A 23,183-nucleotide genomic window follows, 5' to 3' on the forward strand; every position below is an offset into this window, starting at 1 on the left:
CCCTTCCTCCCCATACAGTACACAGTGCAGAGTTCACCCCCTCCCCATACAGTACATAGTGCAGTAACCCCTTCCTCCCCATACAGTACACAGTGCAGAGTTCACCCCCTCCCCATACAGTACATAGTGCAGAGTAACCCCTTCCTCCCCATACAGTACACAGTGCAGAGTTCACCCCCTCCCCATACAGTACACAGTGCAGAGTTCACCCCCTCCCCATACAGTACATAGTGCAGAGTTCACCCCCTCCCCATACAGTACATAGTGCAGAATTCACCCCCTCCCCATACAGTACATAGTGCAGAGTAACCCCTTCCTCCCCATACAGTACACAGTGCTGAGTTCACCCACTCCCCATACAGTACATAGTGCAGAGTTCACCCCCTCCCCATACAGTACATAGTGCAGAGTAACCCCTTCCTCCCCATACAGTACACAGTGCTGAGTTCACCCACTCCCCATACAGTACATAGTGCAGAGTTCACCCCCTCCCCATACAGTACATAGTGCTGAGTAACCCCTTCCTCCCCATACAGTACATAGTGCAGAGTTCACCCCCTCCCCATACAGTACATAGTGCAGAGTAACCCCTTCCTCCCCATACAGTACACAGTGCAGAGTTCACCCCCTCCCCATACAATACATAGTGCAGAGTAACCCCTTCCTCCCCATACAGTACATAGTGCTGAGTTCACCCCCTCCCCATACAGTACATAGTGCAGAGTAACCCCTTCCTCCCCATACAGTACATAGTGCAGAGTTCACCCCTTCCCCATACAGTACATAGTGCAGAGTTCACCCCCTCCCCATACAGTACATAGTGCAGAGTAACCCCTTCCTCCCCATACAGTACACAGTGCAGAGTTCACCCCCTCCCCATACAATACATAGTGCAGAGTAACCCCTTCCTCCCCATACAGTACATAGTGCTGAGTTCACCCCCTCCCCATACAGTACATAGTGCAGAGTAACCCCTTCCTCCCCATACAGTACATAGTGCAGAGTTCACCCCTTCCCCATACAGTACATAGTGCAGAGTAACCCCTTCCTCCCCATACAGTACACAGTGCAGAGTTCACCCCCTCCCCATACAGTACATAGTGCAGAGTAACCCCTTCCTCCCCATACAGTACATAGTGCAGAGTTCACCCCCTCCCCATACAGTACATAGTGCAGAGTTCACCCCCTCCCCATACAGTACATAGTGCAGAGTTCACCCCCTCCCCATACAGTACATAGTGCAGAGTTCACCCCCTCCCCATACAGTACATAGTGCAGAGTAACCCCTTCCTCCCCATACAGTACATAGTGCAGAGTTCACCCCCTCCCCATACAGTACATAGTGCAGAGTTCACCCCCTCCCCATACAGTACATAGTGCAGAGTTCACCCCCTCCCCATACAGTACATAGTGCAGAGTTCACCCCTTCCCCATACAGTACATAGTGCAGAGTTCACCCCCTCCCCATACAGTACATAGTGCAGAGTTCACCCCCTCCCCATACAGTACATAGTGCAGAGTTCACCCCCTCCCCATACAGTACATAGTGCAGAGTTCACCCCTTCCCCATACAGTACATAGTGCAGAGTTCACCCCTTCCCCATACAGTACATAGTGCAGAGTTCACCCCTTCCCCATACAGTACATAGTGCAGAGTTCACCCCTTCCCCATACAGTACATAGTGCAGAGTTCACCCCCTCCCCATACAGTACATAGTGCAGAGTAACCCCTTCCTCCCCATACAGTACACAGTGCAGAGTTCACCCCCTCCCCATACAGTACATAGTGCAGAGTAACCCCTTCCTCCCCATACAGTACATAGTGCTGAGTTCACCCACTCCCCATACAGTACATAGTGCAGAGTTCACCCACTCCCCATACAGTACATAGTGCAGAGTTCACCCCCTCCCCATACAGTACATAGTGCAGAGTTCACCCCCTCCCCATACAGTACATAGTGCAGAGTTCACCCCCTCCCCATACAGTACATAGTGCAGAGTTCACCCCTTCCCCATACAGTACATAGTGCAGAGTTCACCCCCTCCCCATACAGTACATAGTGCAGAGTTCACCCCCTCCCCATACACTACATAGTGCTGAGTTCACCCACTCCCCATACAGTACAATGTGCAGTGTAACCCCTTCCTCCCCATACAGTACACAGTGCAGAGTTCACCCCCTCCCCATACAGTACACAGTGCAGAGTTCACCCCCTCCCCATACAGTACATAGTGCAGAGTTCACCCCCTCCCCATACAGTACATAGTGCAGAGTTCATCCCCTCCCCATACAGTACATAGTGCAGAGTTCACCCCCTCCCCATACAGTACATAGTGCAGAGTTCATCCCCTCCCCATACAGTACATAGTGCAGAGTTCACCCCTTCCCCATACAGTACACAGTGCAGAGTTCACCCCCTCCCCATACAGTACATAGTGCAGAGTTCACCCCCTCCCCATACACTACATAGTGCTGAGTTCACCCACTCCCCATACAGTACAATGTGCAGTGTAACCCCTTCCTCCCCATACAGTACACAGTGCAGAGTTCACCCCCTCCCCATACAGTACACAGTGCAGAGTTCACCCCCTCCCCATACAGTACATAGTGCAGAGTTCACCCCCTCCCCATACAGTACATAGTGCAGAGTTCATCCCCTCCCCATACAGTACATAGTGCAGAGTTCACCCCCTCCCCATACAGTACATAGTGCAGAGTTCATCCCCTCCCCATACAGTACATAGTGCAGAGTTCACCCCTTCCCCATACAGTACACAGTGCAGAGTTCACCCCCTCCCCATACAGTACATAGTGCAGAGTTCACCCCCTCCCCATACACTACATAGTGCTGAGTTCACCCACTCCCCATACAGTACATAGTGCAGAGTTCACCCCCTCCCCATACAGTACATAGTGCAGAGTTCATCCCCTCCCCATACAGTACATAGTGCAGAGTTCACCCCCTCCCCATACAGTACATAGTGCAGAGTTCATCCCCTCCCCATACAGTACATAGTGCAGAGTTCACCCCTTCCCCATACAGTACACAGTGCAGAGTTCACCCCCTCCCCATACAGTACATAGTGCAGAGTTCACCCCCTCCCCATACACTACATAGTGCTGAGTTCACCCACTCCCCATACAGTACAATGTGCAGTGTAACCCCTTCCTCCCCATACAGTACACAGTGCAGAGTTCACCCCCTCCCCATACAGTACACAGTGCAGAGTTCACCCCCTCCCCATACAGTACATAGTGCAGAGTTCATCCCCTCCCCATACAGTACATAGTGCAGAGTTCATCCCCTCCCCATACAGTACATAGTGCAGAGTTCACCCCTTCCCCATACAGTACACAGTGCAGAGTTCACCCCCTCCCCATACAGTACATAGTGCAGAGTTCACCCCCTCCCCATACAGTACACAGTGCAGAGTTCACCCCCTCCCCATACAGTACATAGTGCAGAGTTCATCCCCTCCCCATACAGTACATAGTGCAGAGTTCACCCCCTCCCCATACAGTACACAGTGCAGAGTTCATCCCCTCCCCATACAGTACATAGTGCAGAGTTCACCCCTTCCCCATACAGTACATAGTGCAGAGTTCACCCCCTCCCCATACAGTACATAGTGCAGAGTTCACCCCCTCCCCATACAGTACATAGTGCAGAGTTCACCCCCTCCCCATACACTACATAGTGCTGAGTTCACCCACTCCCCATACAGTACATAGTGCAGAGTTCACCCCCTCCCCATACAGTACATAGTGCAGAGTTCATCCCCTCCCCATACAGTACATAGTGCAGAGTTCACCCCCTCCCCATACAGTACATAGTGCAGAGTTCATCCCCTCCCCATACAGTACATAGTGCAGAGTTCACCCCTTCCCCATACAGTACACAGTGCAGAGTTCACCCCCTCCCCATACAGTACATAGTGCAGAGTTCACCCCCTCCCCATACACTACATAGTGCTGAGTTCACCCACTCCCCATACAGTACAATGTGCAGTGTAACCCCTTCCTCCCCATACAGTACACAGTGCAGAGTTCACCCCCTCCCCATACAGTACACAGTGCAGAGTTCACCCCCTCCCCATACAGTACATAGTGCAGAGTTCATCCCCTCCCCATACAGTACATAGTGCAGAGTTCATCCCCTCCCCATACAGTACATAGTGCAGAGTTCACCCCCTCCCCATACAGTACACAGTGCAGAGTTCACCCCCTCCCCATACAGTACATAGTGCAGAGTTCATCCCCTCCCCATACAGTACATAGTGCAGAGTTCACCCCCTCCCCATACAGTACATAGTGCAGAGTTCATCCCCTCCCCATACAGTACACAGTGCAGAGTTCATCCCCTCCCCATACAGTACATAGTGCAGAGTTCACCCCTTCCCCATACAGTACATAGTGCAGAGTTCACCCCCTCCCCATACAGTACATAGTGCAGAGTTCACCCCCTCCCCATACAGTACAATGTGCAGTGTAACCCCTTCCTCCCCATACAGTACACAGTGCAGAGTTCACCCCCTCCCCATACAGTACATAGTGCAGAGTTCATCCCCTCCCCATACAGTACATAGTGCAGAGTTCATCCCCTCCCCATACAGTACATAGTGCAGAGTTCATCCCCTCCCCATACAGTACATAGTGCAGAGTTCACCCCCTCCCCATACAGTACACAGTGCAGAGTTCACCCCCTCCCCATACAGTACACAGTGCAGAGTTCACCCCCTCCCCATACAGTACACAGTGCAGAGTTCACCCCCTCCCCATACAGTACACAGTGCAGAGTTCACCCCCTCCCCATACAGTACATAGTGCAGAGTTCATCCCCTCCCCATACAGTACATAGTGCAGAGTTCACCCCTTCCCCATACAGTACATAGTGCAGAGTTCACCCCCTCCCCATACAGTACATAGTGCAGAGTTCACCCCCTCCCCATACAGTACATAGTGCAGAGTTCACCCCCTCCCCATACAGTACATAGTGCAGAGTTCATCCCCTCCCCATACAGTACACAGTGCAGAGTTCATCCCCTCCCCATACAGTACATAGTGCAGAGTTCACCCCTTCCCCATACAGTACATAGTGCAGAGTTCACCCCCTCCCCATACAGTACATAGTGCAGAGTTCACCCCCTCCCCATACAGTACACAGTGCAGAGTTCACCCCCTCCCCATACAGTACATAGTGCAGAGTAACCCCTTCCTCCCCATACAGTACATAGTGCAGAGTTCACCCCCTCCCCATACAGTACATAGTGCAGAGTAACCCCTTCCTCCCCATACAGTACACAGTGCAGAGTTCATCCCCTCACCTCCATTTGCAGAGTTCACCCCCTCCCCGGCTTGGCGGCACCAGCTTTCGCTGGACGGGAATGTGAAGGCTGTGAGAGTCGCTCGTCGTGCTGAAGATTGGGAACTGAAGGTGATCTCGCTGTGGGTTACATTTAAATTAATGTAAAGATCTAATTAGCACATGGAAAGCTGGGTCCCATCACAGAGCAGTGCAGGGGTCACCCTGCTGCCTCACCACCAGCTGGAATTTCGGGTCCGGCAATCCCTGCGACGCGCCCCACGGTGGCTCCAATTCTCCAGCCCCTCCCCGCCACGGAACCCAACATCGAGCTGGGAACAAAATCCTGCCCGACACATTTATTGACCTATTGTGGTATGATTCACTATGCAAAATAATTTATCCTTATAAATGGAAATTTATTAATGGGATTTCATTCATTCACACCATTTTCAATATTTGATATGGAATATATTGATATAGCACTACTTGATATTCACATAAACCTAAGTAATTGTCAAATAGAAGGAAAGGTAAATCTTACCAGGTGAGCTTGTCTGGCGTCTATGTAGTGAGTTGTTATTATCACGGATACCTTTTGATCTTTTATTATGTCTACCAGATGTTGCCATCTCCTCCAAATATAAAGGGAAAAAGTTTAGAAAAGGACAAGTTTAAAATAATGGCCAAAGTACATTCATTTATAATCTGTGACAAAGAACGATTTCACATTCCTTAATATTTGATAAAGAAACACTGAATTATCAAGAAGCAGCATTTTCAATTGGAAACCCGTAGGCTTCAATTTCGACATTAAGCCTGGTCCATTCCTGATGGGAAAGTTAGTGAGGCTTTAAAGGAATTCCCTTTGCAAAATTCTGAAGTTAGATTTTTCTTCTCAAACAGTGCACCAGCTCTACCCAAACGAAGATTGGGCCCTAGTCTTCCCCAATATACTCTCAACTGTGTGCTAATTTTGTACGCAGACGTTGAACGCCCAAGCAGATTGGGAGAGGAGATCTGGGTCGCTGCTAAGTGAGATAATCTCAGCTGTGAAGGAAGTGGGAGCTCTACAATTACCTCAGAACCCCAGAAATAGGGACAGGAAATGGAGCAAACTGCTCAACAAAATTACATAGAAAGTTGGTCAATGTATTTGATAACAATCTATTGCTCTCGTTCAGATGTTGGTTGAATTGATGTGCATTTAAAAATCAGCACAGGAGGAGGCCATTCGGTCTATCATGCTTGTGCTGTCTTTTTGAAAGAGCTATCCAATTCATCGCACACCCCTGCACTTTGCCCATAGCCCTGTAAATTTTTCCTTTTCAAGTATTTATCAAATTCCCTTTGAAAGTTACTATTGAATCTGCTTCCACCGCCCTTTCAGGCAGCACGTTCCAGATCACAACAACTCACTACTTAAAATAAATTCTCCTCATCTCTCCCTCTGCTTTTAGCAGAAAGTGTTCTATTCTATTATACACAATATGTTTCTGCTTTATTCCTATTTTAGGTTTTAAGTGCAGTGTGGAAATTCTCCAGGATGCTGAGTCACCACCTTGACTCTTACTCTATTTCTGACTGGGTTTCAGATTCAGCTCATCTATTTTAACAACCTCCCACTTCTATGTGATGACGTGTTTTATTTATTCGTTCTTTGTGCTCAGGTGTTGATCACAATTTTACACCTACACACAGTGGAATATTAATGCAAAAGAGGAGACTTAAAATAGATAATGAAATCAGTATGTGCTGAGCTGTTTAAACCCAGAGGCAGAGGCTCCGTTGAATCACCAAAATGTTTAGTTTAATTTAGAGATACAGCACTGAAACAGGCCCTTCGGCCCACCGAGTCTGCGCCGACCATCAACCACCCACCTATACTAATGCCACACCAATCCCATATTCCTACCACATCCCCACCTGTCCCTATATTTCCCTACCACCTACCTACACTAGGGGCAATTGCTAATGGCCAATTTACCTATCAACCTGCAAGTCTTTGGCATGTGAGAGGAAACCGGAGCACCCGGAGGAAACCCATGTCCTGGAAGAATTTTCACACAACAGTGAAGACACGAGGAAAGCTGAATTCCAACACTGATATTCCAAACATATTCCAATACAAATATCAAATATACAATAGCAAAATACTGCAGATGCTGGAAATCTGAAATAAAAGCAGAAAGTGCTGGAAATACTCAGCAGGTCAGGCAGCATCAGTGGAGAGAGAAACAGAGTTAACGTTTCAGGTCATTGACCTTTCATCAGAAGTGGGAAATATTTGAGATGGTACAGGTTTCAAACAAGTACAGAGGCAGGGAAAGGGGCAGGGGAGGAAAGAACAAAAGGGAAGGTCTGTGATAGAGTGGAAGGCAGGAGAGATTAAATGATAAAAGGAATGATGGCGCAAGACAAAAGGAGACAGTAATGGGACAAAAGTGGAGGTGTAAATGGGAAAATCAGAGTCATCGGCAACAGCTGCTGTCTAGAGAAAATAGGAGCAGTAGTTATGATTTGAAATTGTTCAACTCAATGTTGAGTCCTGAAGGCTGTAAAGTGCCTAATCAGAAAGTGAGGGGCTGTTCGTTGAGCTTCACTGGAACAGCGCAGGAAGCTGAGAACAGAAAGGTCAGAGCGGGAGGAAGGTAATCAAATAAAATGAGAGGCGGCAGGAAACTCGGTCATGCTTGCGGGCTAAACAGAGGTGTTTCGCAAAGTGGTCACCCAGACTGTGTTTGTTCTCCCCACTGTTGAGCAGACAGTGTTGTGAGCAGCAAATACTCCCTGCTTCACCTGGAAGGAGTGTTTGGGGCCTTGGATAATGAGGACAGAGGAGGTAAAAGGGCAGGTGTTGCTTCTCCTGAGATTGCATGGAAAGGTGCCGTGGGAAGGGGAGGTGATTGAGGAGTGGACCAGGGGGTTTCGGATGGAACGTTCTCTTCAGGATGCTGACAGGGAAGGGGAAGATGTGCTTGGTGGTGTCATCACGCTGGAGGTGGCGGAAATGGCAGAGGATGATCTGTTGAATATGAGGGCTGGTAGTGTGGAAGGTGAGGACAAGGGGAACTCTACCATGGTTAAGGGAGGGAGGGGGGGCAGGGGGGTGAGAGCAGAACTGTGGGAAATGAAATGGATACATATATCAAAACACAGTAAACTCTGCTACTCATATCCTAACTCGTAGCCAGTCCCGCTCATCCATCATCCCTGTACTCTCTGACCTACATTAGTTCCTGGTCCGGCACCGCCTTGACCTTAAAATTCTCATTCTTGTTTTCAAGTCTTTCCATGGCCTCTCCCCTCCATATCTCTATAACCGCCTCCAGCCCCAGATCTCTGCTCACCCCTGATTATAATCACTCCACCATTGGCACTTGTACCTTCAGCTGCCTGGACCCCAAGCTCTGAAATTCCCTCCCCAAACCCCAATATTTAAGAAAGGAGGGAAAGAGAAAACAGGGAACTGCAGACCTGTTAGCCTGACATCAGTAGCAGGGAAAATGCTAAAATCTATTATAAAGGATGTTATAACAGGGCACTTAGAAAATAACGGTATGATTGGGTAGAGCCAACATGGATTTGTGAAAGGGAAATCATGTTTGACAAAACTGTTGGAGTTTTTTGAGGATGTAACTAGCCGAATGGATAAGGGAAAACCAGTGGATGTGGTGTATTTGGATTTTCAGAAGGTTTTTGATAAGGTCCCACACAGGAGGTTAGTAAACAAAATTCGAGCACATGGGATTGAGGGTAATATACTGGTACGGATTGAGAACTTATTAATGGACAGAAAACAGAGTAGGAATAAACGGGTCATTCTCAGGATGACAGACTGTTACTAGTGAGGTACTGCAAGGATCAGTGCTGGGACCACAGCTGTTTACAATCTATATCAATGATTTGGATGTGGGGACCAATTGTAATATTTCCAAGTTTGCAGATGACACAAAACTTGGTGGGAATATGAGTGGTGAGGAGGATGCAAAGAGGCTTCAAGGGGATTTAGGCTAAGTGAGTGGGCAAGAACATGGCTGATGGAATATAATGTGGAAACATGTAAAGTGATCCACTTTTGTAGGAAAAAGAGAAATGCTGAGTATTTCTTAAATGGTGAGAGGTTGGAAAATGTTGATGTCCAAAGGGACCTGGGTGTCCTTGTTAATAAGTCACTGAAAGCTAGCATGCAGGTGCAGCAAGCAATAAGGAAGGCAAGTGGTATGTTGGCCTTTATTGCAAGAGAATTTGAGTACAGAAGTAAAGATGTCTTGCTGCAATTGTATAGAGCCTTGGTGAGACTGCACCTGGAGTATTGTGTACAGTTTGGTCTCCTCATCTAAGGAAGGATATACTTGCCACAGAGGGAGTGCATCCAAGGTTCACCAGACTGATTCCTGGGATGGCAGGATTGTTTTATGAGGAGAGATTGAGGAGACTGGACCTGTATTCTCTGGAGTTTAGAAGAATGAGAGGTGATCTCATTGAGGCATACAACATTCTGACAGGGCTCGACAGGGTAGGTGCAGGACAGAGGATCTGAGAGAGTAAATAAGGAGAAACTGTTTCCAGTGGCAGGAGGGTCAGTAACCAGAGGGACGCAGATTTAAAGGTGATTGACAAAACCAGAGGCTTTGAGAGAAAAAAAAAACTTACACAGTGAGTTGTTGTGATCTGGAATGCGCTGGCTGAAAGGGTGGTGGAAGCAAATTCAATAATAACTTTCAAAGGGGAATTGGAGAAATAATTGAAGTGGGAAAATTACAGGACTATGGGGAAAGGGCAGGGGGCAGTGGGATAAATTGGATAGATTTTCAAAGAGCCAGAACAGGCAAGATGAGCCGATTGGCCTCATTCTGTGCTCTATCAACAAGGATTCTATGATTCACTATCCTCCGCTCGGCGCATCCTCGTGACAGTGCACCAGGATTTATGAAGCTAGCAGCAGAAATGGTCTTTATCTTTCAAACCTGCTCACAGGCACGAAATCTGAAAATGTTCTGCCCCATAACCTATATCTGCACAATGTAAAGGTGGAGTTAAGCAAGATAGAAATTGTTGTACAAGAGTCAAAACACTCAAAAATGATTGGTTAGAAATTCAGCTTCTGCGTTTAGCAGCTGTGATTACTCCTCTATTACAGTGCTTCCCAAAGTGTGGTTCCTGGACCGCTGGTGATCCGCGGGCCGGTCCTCAATGCAAGTCCCTGACGAGCAATGCCACAGCGGAGGCTGTATGGGAGAACAGACCGGAACCCTCATCCCACCACTCATGATGTCACACCACCAGACTGGCTCCCACATGCTCAGCACAAGTGGTCATCGCACGAGCAATAACAAGTTTTATAAAAGATTTATCACCTTGATTTTGTTTGATTAATGTGGATGTAAGATTAGGAATAGGTTCTCAGAAGAAGATTATTGTGATGAATTTATAATACATCTTAGAATGTTTCAAGTAAACATGTTGGGCTGGATTTTATAAACTTGCCGCTGATCTTGGTGGTGAGCTTCAAAAATGGTGTCTGCCCACGTGGACCCCACATTTCACAGCCACCGCGATCTTCAGCACGGCGGCTCATTTAAATGGCTGGGGCAGAGTGACCCCCCGGGGCAGAGTGACCCCTCCCCCGGGCAGAGCGATCCCCGTCCCCACCCCCACCCCAGCCCAGGCAGAGCCCCCACCCCCGAGGCAAAGCCCCCTCCCCCCCAGGGCAGAGCACCCCCCCCCCCCCACCCCGATGACATGGAGGGGACGTGCAGTCCGTCCCCGGCAACGGTGTCAGGTGCCAGTATACAGGCACCGAGGCCGTGTTTAAAAGTCTTTGTACATTACAGTTTAAAATTTTAAAGAGATATTGAATTAAAATTTATTTTTAAAAATTATATAAATGTTTCTAGCTCCTCTCCCACCCCCAATAATCATACAATTTATTTCTTGCACCTCCTCCACCAAAATACTTACCTTGAGTACCCGTCCTTCCACCCCCCCCCCCCCCACCACCAAAGTTCATAAACTTTTAACTTCACCCCTTCCCACCATCCCCAACACCAATTACATTAGTTTGACACCGCTCCCCCTCCCACACTGAAAACGTATCTGCTCCCCCCTCCCCACCATTGTCCCACATCGAATCCCCGGATGGTACCGAAGGCACAGGAGTGACGGCCATCGGCAGCAATATCGGAGTGGAAGGGGAGTGGGTAAGTATTTAATTCATTTATTTTAATACATTAACATATTTAGATTTGGCTCCCGTTGCCGAGCAGCAGTGGGGCCGGCACGAGGCCTTGCCACTGCTGGCAATATGGGACTGGGCCTTCCCGGCATCAAGGTCTGTCGCGGGCCTCTCCCGGAGGCATTTCCCACCCCCTGCCACAACCCCGGACGTCGGGGGGCTGTACCCCCCTCCACCGCCCACAAAGTGCCCCGCAGACAAAGAGGTTTGAGAGGAACTGCAATAATAAAGTGATTGGGTAGAGACTCACTGGCTGGGAAAGGCAAAAGCAGAATTCCTACCCTGACATGTTTTGAATCAAGTGCAAGATTCATTCCGAGCTGTTGACTACTTTATTTCTTCCTTTGGTAGATTAGGTACAGAACCCTGGAGTGTCGATGCCAACAAGCACATCTGTCTGACTCCGCTGGAGCAGCAAAATGTTGCAGGAATTCTATCGGAATGCCAGTGGTCAAATCTCAATCTAAATCCCTACTGCCAAATCCACATCCGAACAACTCCAGTTTAAGAGGCAGAGGTTCCCAGGGCTGCTCCATTGGCACATGCCAGGGTGTGCCCATTGACAGCCTCGCCTCTTGACATTGTGGAAGACCCAGCAATTGTAATGGGACAGGGGGAATGGTCACCTGCTTTCAATATTGCTGTTGCGTGTCTGTGCCATCTCACCCGCCCACCCCAACCCATGGTAGAAGGGGAGACCCCGGCCAAGCATGCAAACAGCTTCAGCACCACTGGCCCAATTGGGAGACCTGTCTTTAATGGCAGTCCTGGAAAAGAATGGATAGAATAGTTTATAAATACATTAATTTCCAAAGACTCCAAGTGAAAGCACTTGCAAAAGGCAATTTAAAGATATCATTTGCTATCGAAAATTTCTATCCAAAGAAAAAAATCAACTGGAGGAAACTTCATTTTAACTTCAGAGTAAAAGTTCCAGGAATAAACTGGATTTTCCAGCTCAGAATTACTTCCTGACTCGGAGCACTGGATCTACTCCAACAGTCGGTTCATCCAATAAGAGCAGCTGTGGCTCCTGAAGTTGAGCAGCTCCAAGAGGCACTCGGCCTTTCTGTCCACCGCTGAAAAGAAAATCACAAGCCGCCGATCAATCAAAGAATTTATTATCTATCAGGACCATTTTCACAGAACTGTTTGGTGAGAAATGCTCAGGTAGCTGAATTCTGCAGGCAGGCACATGTTAAATACAAAAACTAGATAAAATAGATGACTGCAGGAAAACTTTCCAACCTTCAACCAAACTGGTTTCCATCATCAATGGATTTCTCCGTCGCTGGCAGGAATTCAAGTTGGGAGTGGAGGGGCAGGAATATCGGAGTTAATTTTAATATCCAATCTTTAATATGTATTTCAACAAAACACTAAAAACTGCTTACACCTCTGCAATGTGACAGGAACTCTGCTATGTCCTATCTTTAAATAATGTGGAACTTTAATTTCTCTATTTAAGGTGTCAGAAAATGTGTTAGTTGACAATTGCTTGGATGTAAATTTACATGTTTTAAAATTTGAACTAATTTTTTGCTCATCCAGACCAGAACCTTCTCTTTGATGGAAGTTTGTTTCCTCATTTTATCATCTTGACACTTTCCTTCCTGTCTGCCCAGGGCTCTGATGATGGGCAGGTTTCCTGCACCCAGTCATTCAACAACATTGGACCAAGACTGACGGCTCCTGGAGGTGTGAGGGATCATTTCGGAGTTTATTGTCCTCCATTGGAACATTCCACCCTCCAAACCTGAATGTCTGAGTAGGGGAGACCATGTGCACACACAGCCCTCTGCTCCTCGCCCACCTCCCCTCCCCTGTTTCCCCTCCCCTACCTTCCCTTGCCCTCGCCCACCATCCCCTCCACTCCCCCTCTCAAAAGGCACCTCGACTTCCCAACTCTGTCCTCACACCTTCGAAGCTCCCCCTCTACCTCTGCCTTCTCAACTCCCCCCCCCCACTCCACTCCCCCCTCCCCACACTGTGTCCCAGGTGTAATTGCTAAGTTTTTCTTCAAATTACCTCTCCTGTTTTTAATTCTGATGGTTAAGTCAGGAAAAGTGTGAGTGTTTATAAATTCAATCCCTCAGACATTATTTAAAAGTCATTAAATATTTAGATGAAACCTCATATATGCCACAATAGCAGAAAACTGGGTTAAAACTCTAAATATATGGGATGAAATGTAGGAACAAAGGGTCTGCATGAGGAGGCTGGGAGGTGGTGGGGGTGGGGGGGGGGGGTGGGGGTGGAGTGCCCATCGCCTTCCCACCATGGTGGCATTTTACCAGTGTCGGGGAAGGTAGAGGGCAGCCCTCCCACCCAAAGGCCAATTAAGGGCCTCTTCCCACAGCCGCTGGCATTTTACCAGTGGTGGGTGGGCCCTCAGCCATGTGGGGAGACTGCCTGGTAAACTCTGGCAGCCCTCCTGTGGGTTCAGCAGGGAGGGGGGGCCCTCTCAATCGGGCACTCTGTGGCTCACGGAGGGGCCCCCTGGCGGCAACTCACCTTGTTGCAAGGGCAGTATCCATCGATGAGTTTTGCAGTTTGGTGCAGTCCCAGCAGTGGCCACCTCTCCCTCCAATTGGCTAACAGGTCCTGGAGGCGGGCAACCTTCCCTCAAGGGACGGGAACCTTGACGGCAGCTCATTGGCAGGAAGTTCCAGCCGGGGCTCCCCCCAATGGCTGAGGCGGGGGTGCCCTGGGATTTCTGGTCCATCGCCAGTACCACCACTGCTCTGACAAAATCCAACCCATGAAGTCACACGTTGGATCGGAGGCCGTGAAGGGAGTGACCCTTCCTGAAGCATATCATAAAAAAACAATTTGGCATACCTGAGATGTTTTACAAGTTTATTCTTGTCGGGAAGATCAAGACAGTTAACCAGGAAGGAGAGACGAGTTTCTAGGTCTTGGCTTATCAGCTTGTGTATACGCCCAAAGAACCAAAACATGTCCTTAATGCTTAAATCATTGTACAATGCTAATTCCTGTTTGAGTTAAATCCAAAAGAGTATTTATTGATAGGATACGGGAGCAACATGTAGGAAATAGACTTTAACCCATTTTCATTGAATCATTGAACAGTACAGCACAGAAGGAGTCCATTCTGCCCTTCGAGTCTGTGCTGGATCTTTCAAACTGCAATCCAGTTAGTCCCACTCCCCCGCTCTTTCCCCCATATTAGGTGAAGGTGATTATTGAATCCACTGCCCTATCGGGCAGAACATTCCAGATTCTGATCTCATGCCACTTCTAGTTCTTTTGCCCAATATCTCAAATCAGTTCCCTCTGGTTATCAACTCTTCAGCCAAGACCTAGAAACTCATCTCTCCTTCCTGGTTAACTTTCTCGATCTTCCTAACAAGAATAAACTTGTAAAACATCTCAGGTATGCCAAATTGTTTTTTTATGATAATTATGGGAAACAGTTTCAGCAACAACAACTTATATTTATATAGAACCTTTAACATAATAAAATGTCCCAAGTTGCTTCACAGGGACGTTATAAAACAAAATATGATACCGAGCCACGTAAGGAGATATTAGGTCAGATGACCAAAGGCTTGTTCAAAGAGGTAGGTTTTAAGGAGTATCTTAAAGGAGGAAAGCGAGGTAGAGAGGAGGGGAGGTGCAAGGAGGGTATTCCAGGTCTTGGGGCCCAGGCAACTGAAGGCGTGGCCACCAATGGTGCAGTGATTAAAATCAGGGATGCACAAGAGGCCAGAGTTACAGGAGCAAAGATATCTTGGAGGGTTGAGGGGCTGGAGGAGATTACAGAGATAGGGAGGGGTGAGGCCATGGAGGGATTTGAAAACAAGGATGAGAATTTTAAAATAAAGTTATTGCTTGATTGGGAGCCAATGTGGCTCAGCGAGCACATGGGTGATAGGAGAACAGTATGTGGTGCGAGTTGAGACATGGGCAGCAGAATTTTGGATGACCTCAATTTTATGGAGAGTTGAATAAGGAGACCAGCCAGCAGTACATTAGAATAGTCAAGTTTAGAGATCTTGAAGGCAAGAATGAGGGTTTCAGCAGCAGATGAGCTGAGACAAGGATGACGTTGGGCAATGTTACAGAGGTGGAAATAGGCAGTCTCAGTGACGGCATGAATATGAGGTTGGAAGATAATCTCCAGGTCAAATGTGACACCAAGGTTGCAAACAGACTGGCTTAATCTAAAAATGTTGCCAGGGAGAGGGATGGAGTCAGTGGGCAGGGAACAGAGCTTGGAGCAGGGACCAAAAAACAATGGCTACTGTCTTCCCAATATTTAATTGGAGGAAATTTCTGCTCATCCAGTACTGGTTGTCAGATAAGCAGTCCGATAATTTAACAACAGTGCAGGAGTCGAGAGAGGCGGTGGTGAGGTAGAGTTGAGTGTCATCAGCGTACATGTGAAAACTAACGCTGTGCTTTTAGACGATGTCACCGAGGGGCAGCATGTAGATGGGAAATAGGAGGGGACCGACGATAGATCCTTGTGGGACACCAGAGGTAACGGTGCAGGAGTGGGAAGAGAAGACATTGCAAGTGATTCTCTGGCTACGATTAGATAGATAGGAATGGAACAGGATGAGAGCAGTCCCACCCAGCTGGACAACAGTGGAGAGACGTTGGAAGAGAATGGTGTTGTCAACTATGTCAAAGGCGGCAGACAAGTCGAGAAGGAGGAGGAGGGTAAGTTTACCTTTGTCACAGTCACAAAGGATGTCATTTGTGACTTTGATAAGAGCTGTTTCAGTACTGTGGCAGGGGTGGAAACCTGATTGGAGGGAATTTAACATGGAGTTCTGGGAAAGATGGGAATGGATTTGGGAGGCGACAACACGTTCAAGGACTTGGACAGGAAAGAAAGGGTGGAGATGGGACAGTAGTTTGCAAGGACAGTGGGGTCAAGGGTTTTTTTTTGAGGAGATGGGTAATGATGGTAGATTTAAAGGAGAGAGGGACAACACCTGAAGAGACAGAACCATTTACAATATCAACTAACATGGGGACCAAGAGGGGGAGTTGGGTGGTCAGCAGTTTAGTGGGAATAGGATCAAGGGAGCAGGAAGTGGTCTCATGGACAAGATGAGCTCAGAGACAGGAGAGAAACTAGATAAAGATGCGAGTTCAGGGCTAGGGCGGAGGGAGCATTAAAAAAAGTCTGGCCACATGGGCTAGTGAAAGGGAGGGACATGGCAGAGGCAGCTGATTGGATGGTCTTGATCTTAGTGATAAATAAGTCCATGAGCTCCTCACACTTATTGTTGGAGGTGAGGATGGAGGGACAGGGGAGAGGGGTTTAAGAAGATGGTATGCAGTAGAAAAAAGCCAGGGGGTTATCTTTGCATTCCATGATGAACCTGGGATAGTGAACAGTTTTAGCAGACGCGATTGTGTTTCATGTGATCCAGCAGATCTGGCAGTGGATTGCTAAAGCAGTTGTCTGCCATATCCTTTCAAGTCTGAGTCTCTGGGACTTGGAGAGAGTGGAGGTGGGGCCGTACCTGAGGGAACTACCAGGGTGAGAGAGACTGATGTTTTTACTGGGGACTAGAGCATCAAGGGTGGGCTGAGGGTATGGTTGAGCAAACCAGTAACTGCAGAAATGTTGTAGAGAATCGAGGGCCAAAGGCTAGATAGTTGGGATTTTGAAATTGCAGTTGTAAGTGAATTGCAAGTGACTTGATCTGCCTTCAAGAATTGTGTTCAAACACCCCCAGGTCTCTCTGTTCCTGCACCTCGTTTAAAATTGTACCATTTAACTTGCATTCTCTCCTCATTCTTCCCACCAAAATGTATCACCTACCTGTATTGTTATCTACTGAAATGCATCATGTTTTATGAGTACTTTCCATATCAGAGTATAAAACCATTGATTGCCTGAGCCACTGAAACTCAAAACCTTTTCGAAGCCTAAAGATACACGAAGACTTATACCCACCCTCCTGCCTGGCACCTCATGTCCTGGGAATGCTGGAGGTTTCCCCAGGACTGTAATTTTCCCCTTCAAGATGCGTAATCTTCCCAAAGCACACCGCAAAAATGTTGTTTTCCCACAGCCGCTCGGACCAAGCAGAATACATCTGCATGAAATAGGAGATTTATCTTACATGTTAAACATATCCCTGCTCACTCAGTAGAATACAAACTTACGAGCACATAGATTACATCATATTGTTCATCATGACCTATGATGCAACATGTATGTCTTTTGACTGACTCTGTATTAAGACATCTGTATGAAACACCACCTTCATACCACACCTTTTCTCTGCTTAACATTGAAAATAATCCAAGTTTGAATAAATTAAAATAAAATAAAACACAGCTGGGGGGGGGGAGAAATTCTACCTCATTTTGCCCATTTTTGGGTGCAAATGAAGGAGAAAACTTATCAAAATCAAGCTGGACTTGCTGCACCTACTCCTATTTTGCATAGAGCAAGTCCCAGTGGCTCAGCCCCCACGTGACACATCTGTTATACAATAGGACTAAAGGCTGTTTCAGGCACCACCCTAGAACAATTATTGTTCAGCCTTACTGACTCGGAACGTTCTCTATATTGGATGGTTAGGTGCCTCTTGGCAGCGTCAACAATTTTTGAGGCCAGAACTTCTCAGTAAATTAACTGAAATAAGTTTCTTAATGAATTCATTGATAATACAACTACAACGCCTTCAGATATAACCGAGCAGTACACTTACATCTGTCCCTGTGGTAAAATGAGGTTAAAGTTATCGAGTACATTCAGCTTTCCATAGGATATACAGGCTCCCCGACACTCAATAGCAGAATGGCTGAAGTCATGAGCTACAACACAATACATTGCCCTTATCATCAAAACAGCTGAAATAAACAACAAAATTAAATATAAATTTCAGTAGAACTGAAAACAAATTAAAACAGAAAGAAAAATAGTCTCTATTTCTCCACAAACATAAAATTGTATATTCAATGCAGAGGAGTGAATCAAACCAATATGTTAAAACAAAAGCAAAATACTGCAGATACTGGAAATCTGAAATAAAAACAGAAAATGCTGCAAATACTCAGCAGGTCTGGCAGCATCTGTGGAGAGAAAACTCACCCTGTTAACAATGAAATATCCCATCACCCACTCTCTCTGGCCTCTAAGTTACATAAAAGTTAGAGATCCAGCAGTAATAACCATGACTTGTTCTAATAGTTAGGGTAAGTTAATTCCTTAATTATCAACTCTTTCATTGATTGAACTACCAATTACAATTATTCAAAAGCCCTAAGTGGAACTTTAAGTTTTGGTTGTTGCCAACTGGTCTTGGTCGTAAATTGAGGGATTCTACATCTATCCACTTGCTGTTTTCTACTGTCCCTACACTTGATCAATTCAGTCACATTATCCTCCAGTTCAGAACTGAATGAACTGTGACATCACAAAGTCACTGCTACTCCACATGTACTCACCCTGTGGGAACAGAAATTAATGTCTTGCTTTTGTTAAGAGGATCACAGAAAAATTACAGATCAATCCACTTGTCCTCATACCAGTCTAAGGATAATATGAAGAGTTGTATGTTCATCTGATAAATCTGTACACAATTCAAAAACTCCACTTGTGTTTTGTGATCTAGGTCACATACAAATCACTTTGTACAGTGGACTGAATTTTTCAATGTTAGAAAGGAAAGACTTGCATTTTCATAGCGCCTTTCACAACCTCAGGATATCTCAAAGTGCTTTACAGTCAATGAAGTACTTTTGAAGTCAAAGAACAAAGAACAGTACAGCACAGGAACAGGCCATTCGGCCCTCCAAGCCTGCGCCGATCTTGACGCCTGCCTAAACTAACACCTTCTGCACTTCCAGGGCCCATATCCCTCTATTCCCTTCCTATTCATATATTTGTCAAGATGTCTCTTAAACGTCGCTATCGTATCTGCTTCCACCACCTCCCCTGGCAGCAAGTTCCAGGGACTCACCACCCTCTGTGTAAAAAACTTGCCTCGCACATCCCCTCTAAACTTTGCCCCTCGCACCTTAAACCTATGTCCCCTCGTAACTGACTCTTCCACCCTGGGAAAAAGCTTCTGACTATCCACTCTGTCCATGCCACTCATAACTTTGTAAACCTCTATCATGTCGCCCCTCCACCTCCGTCGTTCCAGTGAAAACAATCCGAGTTTTTCCAACCTCTCCTCATAGCTAATGCCCTCCAGACCAGGCAACATCCTGGTAAACCTCTTCTGTACCCTCTCCAAAGCCTCCACGTCCTTCTGGTAGTGTGGTGACCAGAATTCCACGCAATATTCTAAGTGTGGCCTAACTAAGGTTCTGTACAGCTGCAACATGACTTGCCAATTTTTATACTCTATGCCCCAACCGATGAAGGCAAGCATGCCGAATGCCTTCTTGACTACCTTATCCACCTGCGTTGTCACTTTCAGTGACCTGTGGACCTGTACGCCCAGATCTCTCTGCCTGTCAATACTCCTAAGGGTTCTGCCATTTACTGTATAATGTTTAACCCTCAATCAACATCACAAAACCACCACGTTATCTGGTCATTATCATATTGCTGTTTGTGGAATCTTGCTGTGCACAAATTGGCTGCCGTGTTTCCTACATTGCAACAGTGACTACACTTCAAAAAAGTACTTCATTGGCTGTAAAGCACTTTGAGACATCTGGTAATTGTTTATATAAATGTAAGGTTTTTTTTAGAACAGGCCAATATGTCTCACCGCTGTCTGTGGGATCTTGCTGTGCACAAACTGGCAACCATATTTCCCTATGTAACAACAGTGACTACATTGAAAAATTACCTGTCCATGAAGGATGTGAAAGGTGCTATATAAATGCAAGTTGTTTCTCTCAATTGGAGAATGAGAGATGATCGCATTGAACTGTATAAAGTTCTGAGAGGGTTTGATAGGGTAGATGCTGAGAGGCTGTTTTCCCTCGGTCTGGAGAGTTTAGATAGAACACGGGCTCACAGTCTCAGAATAAAGCCATTTCAGACCGAGATGAGGAGAAATGTCTTCAATCTGAGGAATTCTCTATCCCAGAGGGCTCTGAATGCTCCGTCATTGAGTATTTTCAAGAATGGGAATCAAGGGATATGGATATAAGGTGGGAAAGTGGAGTTGATGTTGAAGATCAGCCCCGATCTTATTGAATGGCACAGCAGGTTCGAGGGGCTGAATGGCCTACTCCTGCTCCTAGCTGTTATGTTCTTAATTGAAAATCAGTGTCAAAGAGCAATGCTCCTAAGAAGAGAAATCCAGCCCAAAGCAACAACACCTAATTCTAACCACAGAGGGAAACGGTTAGATTCTGTAGTGAACCATCTCTCTGCTGCACAGCTCCACCAGGGGACTTTTTTGCCTATTGCATGTGCAGCACTTAAATATTTCACAATTTTTAAAATTCATTTATGGGATGTGGGCGTTGCTGGCTAGGTCAGCATTTATTGCCCATCCCTAATTGCCCTTGAGTAGGTGGTGGTGAGCTGCCTTCTTGAACCGCTGCAGTCCATGTGAGGTAGGTACACCCACAGTGCTGTTAGGAAGGGAGTTCCAGGATTTTGACCCAGCTCATGCTCATTTAATTTTTGGTTTTGAGTTAATTGTATTTCCTTTTCTCTGTCTTCTGCTTAACCTTCACCCAGTTCTACAGAACTATCAGGAGCTGTAATCAAGCTGTACACCAGGGAGAGAATTCCTCAATGATATGGAGGGATTAAACCATTGTCAATGCTTTACATCTCCAGCTAAAGAGGTTTCCTCCTCTTGCACTCTCTGGGACGCGTGGAGCAGCTGAATCTCCTCTGTGGTGTCACCCATATGCTCAATTTGGATATTATGGGCGTCACAGTGGCGCAGTGGTTAGCATCGCAGCCTCACAGCTCCAGCGACCTGGGTTCGATTCTGGGTACTGCCTGTGTGGAGTTTGCAAGTTCTTCCTGTGACCGCCTGGGTTTCCGCCGGGTGCTCCGGTTTCCTCCCACAGCCAAAGACTTGCAGGTTGATAGGTAAATTGCCCCTAGTATAGGTAGGTGGTAGGGGAATTGAGGGAAGGTGGGGATGTGAGAGGGTAATGAGATTAATGTAGGATTAGTATAAATGGGTGGTTGATGGCTGGCATAGACTTGGTGGGCCAAAGGGTCCGTTTCAGTGCAGTATCTCTAAAAAAATAAAATAAAATTATCGTGTGGCTGTAACCAGGACAATGCGCTGAGGGATGAACTAAAGCCTGGGGAAAGGTCACAGTCTTAGGCCTCTGGATTAGTATATGGAGGGGCTGGAACCTGTGTAAACCCCTTGGGCTGTTTGCACCAGAGAATGTCTGACATGAAATGACAATGTACTTTGTAAATATAACCTGTAAGGGCAAGTGTAGTGAGTCACCTTGTGTACTGTGTTGAAAAAACTGATCTGTATTGCACTTTATGTAATGTCAAATTTGAACTGTTATGTAATGTATTTTTATAAATTTTATGAATAAAGTATATTTTTTGAAAAAAAAAATATCTTGTGGCTGCAACCTACTTCATAAATCCAGACATTTTTAACTGATTTTAACATCTGCCTTGAAGAAAGTTTCAGGAAATGAGATTGTTGATGGATAATCATTGGCCCTGCACAGACTCTTCAGAAGATTTGGAACCAACTCAGGTTGTGTGCATTGCTGGGACAAAATGGTGAAAAACATCTCGATAAAACCAGCCAAATATCTGCCCAGGAATTGTTTCTTCAAATCCAAGATTGGAAATTCAGACTGTGTCAAAAAACAAACCTGTCCAGAAATTCCTGCCGTTTTCTGTTCTTCATCTTATTTACAAACCCATATCACTAGGTCAATATTACAACTTCCAAATATTTCCTCTGTTTCCCCCTTGGGCTGACCCTTTGATGTAAGGCAATGAAAACATTCAGAAGCTTCTCTTATTCCAAATGTTTTGCCGTGTTCATTAAACTTGATGATGGTTTGGGGAAATAACGCATTTCCTGTTTTCGCTTTTATCATACTCCCTGAAACATTCTCAGAATATCTCAACAGGCAACATTTCATCCAGGATCCCCGGTGCCAGCTGCAGAGAAAGCTCCCTGTGGAATGTTCCAGTCTCACCACTCTCCTGTTCATGCACTCTCACCCTCTGGGTTGTCCCTTCCTCTTCAGCATGCACTGTTGCTCAGTTCCATGCTCCTCTGAATTGCTGCGACTGTCGTGCTCATGTTTCTCCAACACTGTGTCTACTGGAGAGCTGCAGTAACCCAGAGCTTTACTGTAGCTTTGAGTTCCCTTTCCCCTGTGAATCATCATCCACATCCCTCTTTCTACACTATCCCTGTGGCTGCACTCTCCCTCTGCAAGACTGCTTTCTGTACAGTCTGATCCACAATCTTCTCTGATGTGGCTAATTGCTGCTCATATACAGATATCCACTGCTCCAAAGATTCACCTTTGAACAACAACAATGCATTATACAGTACCTTTAATGTAATACAACATCCCAAGGTTGTCAGAGCTGCATTATCAAACAAAATATGACTCTATGCCACAATTAGGAGGTATTTGGTGACCAAAAGCTTGGTCAAAGAGGTCTGTTTTAAGAGCATCTTAAAGGAGGAGAGAGGGGTAGAGAGATGGAGAGATTTAGGGAG

The 23,183-nt window shown here is 46.4% G+C and overlaps 1 protein-coding gene across 1 annotated transcript in view; it reads right to left on the reverse strand.

The window, feature by feature from the left end:
• The window catches only part of abch1 (ATP-binding cassette, sub-family H, member 1), a 76,379-nt gene extending 53,540 nt beyond the window's left edge, over window positions 1-22,839 (reverse strand). The window contains 7 exon segments of the mRNA XM_068045646.1: window positions 5,848-5,935; window positions 12,510-12,620; window positions 14,383-14,537; window positions 17,465-17,624; window positions 18,246-18,387; window positions 21,887-21,963; window positions 22,673-22,839. Of these exon segments, the coding sequence (XP_067901747.1) occupies window positions 5,848-5,935; window positions 12,510-12,620; window positions 14,383-14,537; window positions 17,465-17,624; window positions 18,246-18,387; window positions 21,887-21,963; window positions 22,673-22,839 (900 nt within the window).
• Window positions 22,840-23,183: the final 344 nt, after the last annotated feature.

The sequence above is a fragment of the Heterodontus francisci genome, chromosome 13 (assembly GCF_036365525.1).
Source record: "Heterodontus francisci isolate sHetFra1 chromosome 13, sHetFra1.hap1, whole genome shotgun sequence".
NCBI lineage: Eukaryota > Metazoa > Chordata > Chondrichthyes > Heterodontiformes > Heterodontidae > Heterodontus > Heterodontus francisci.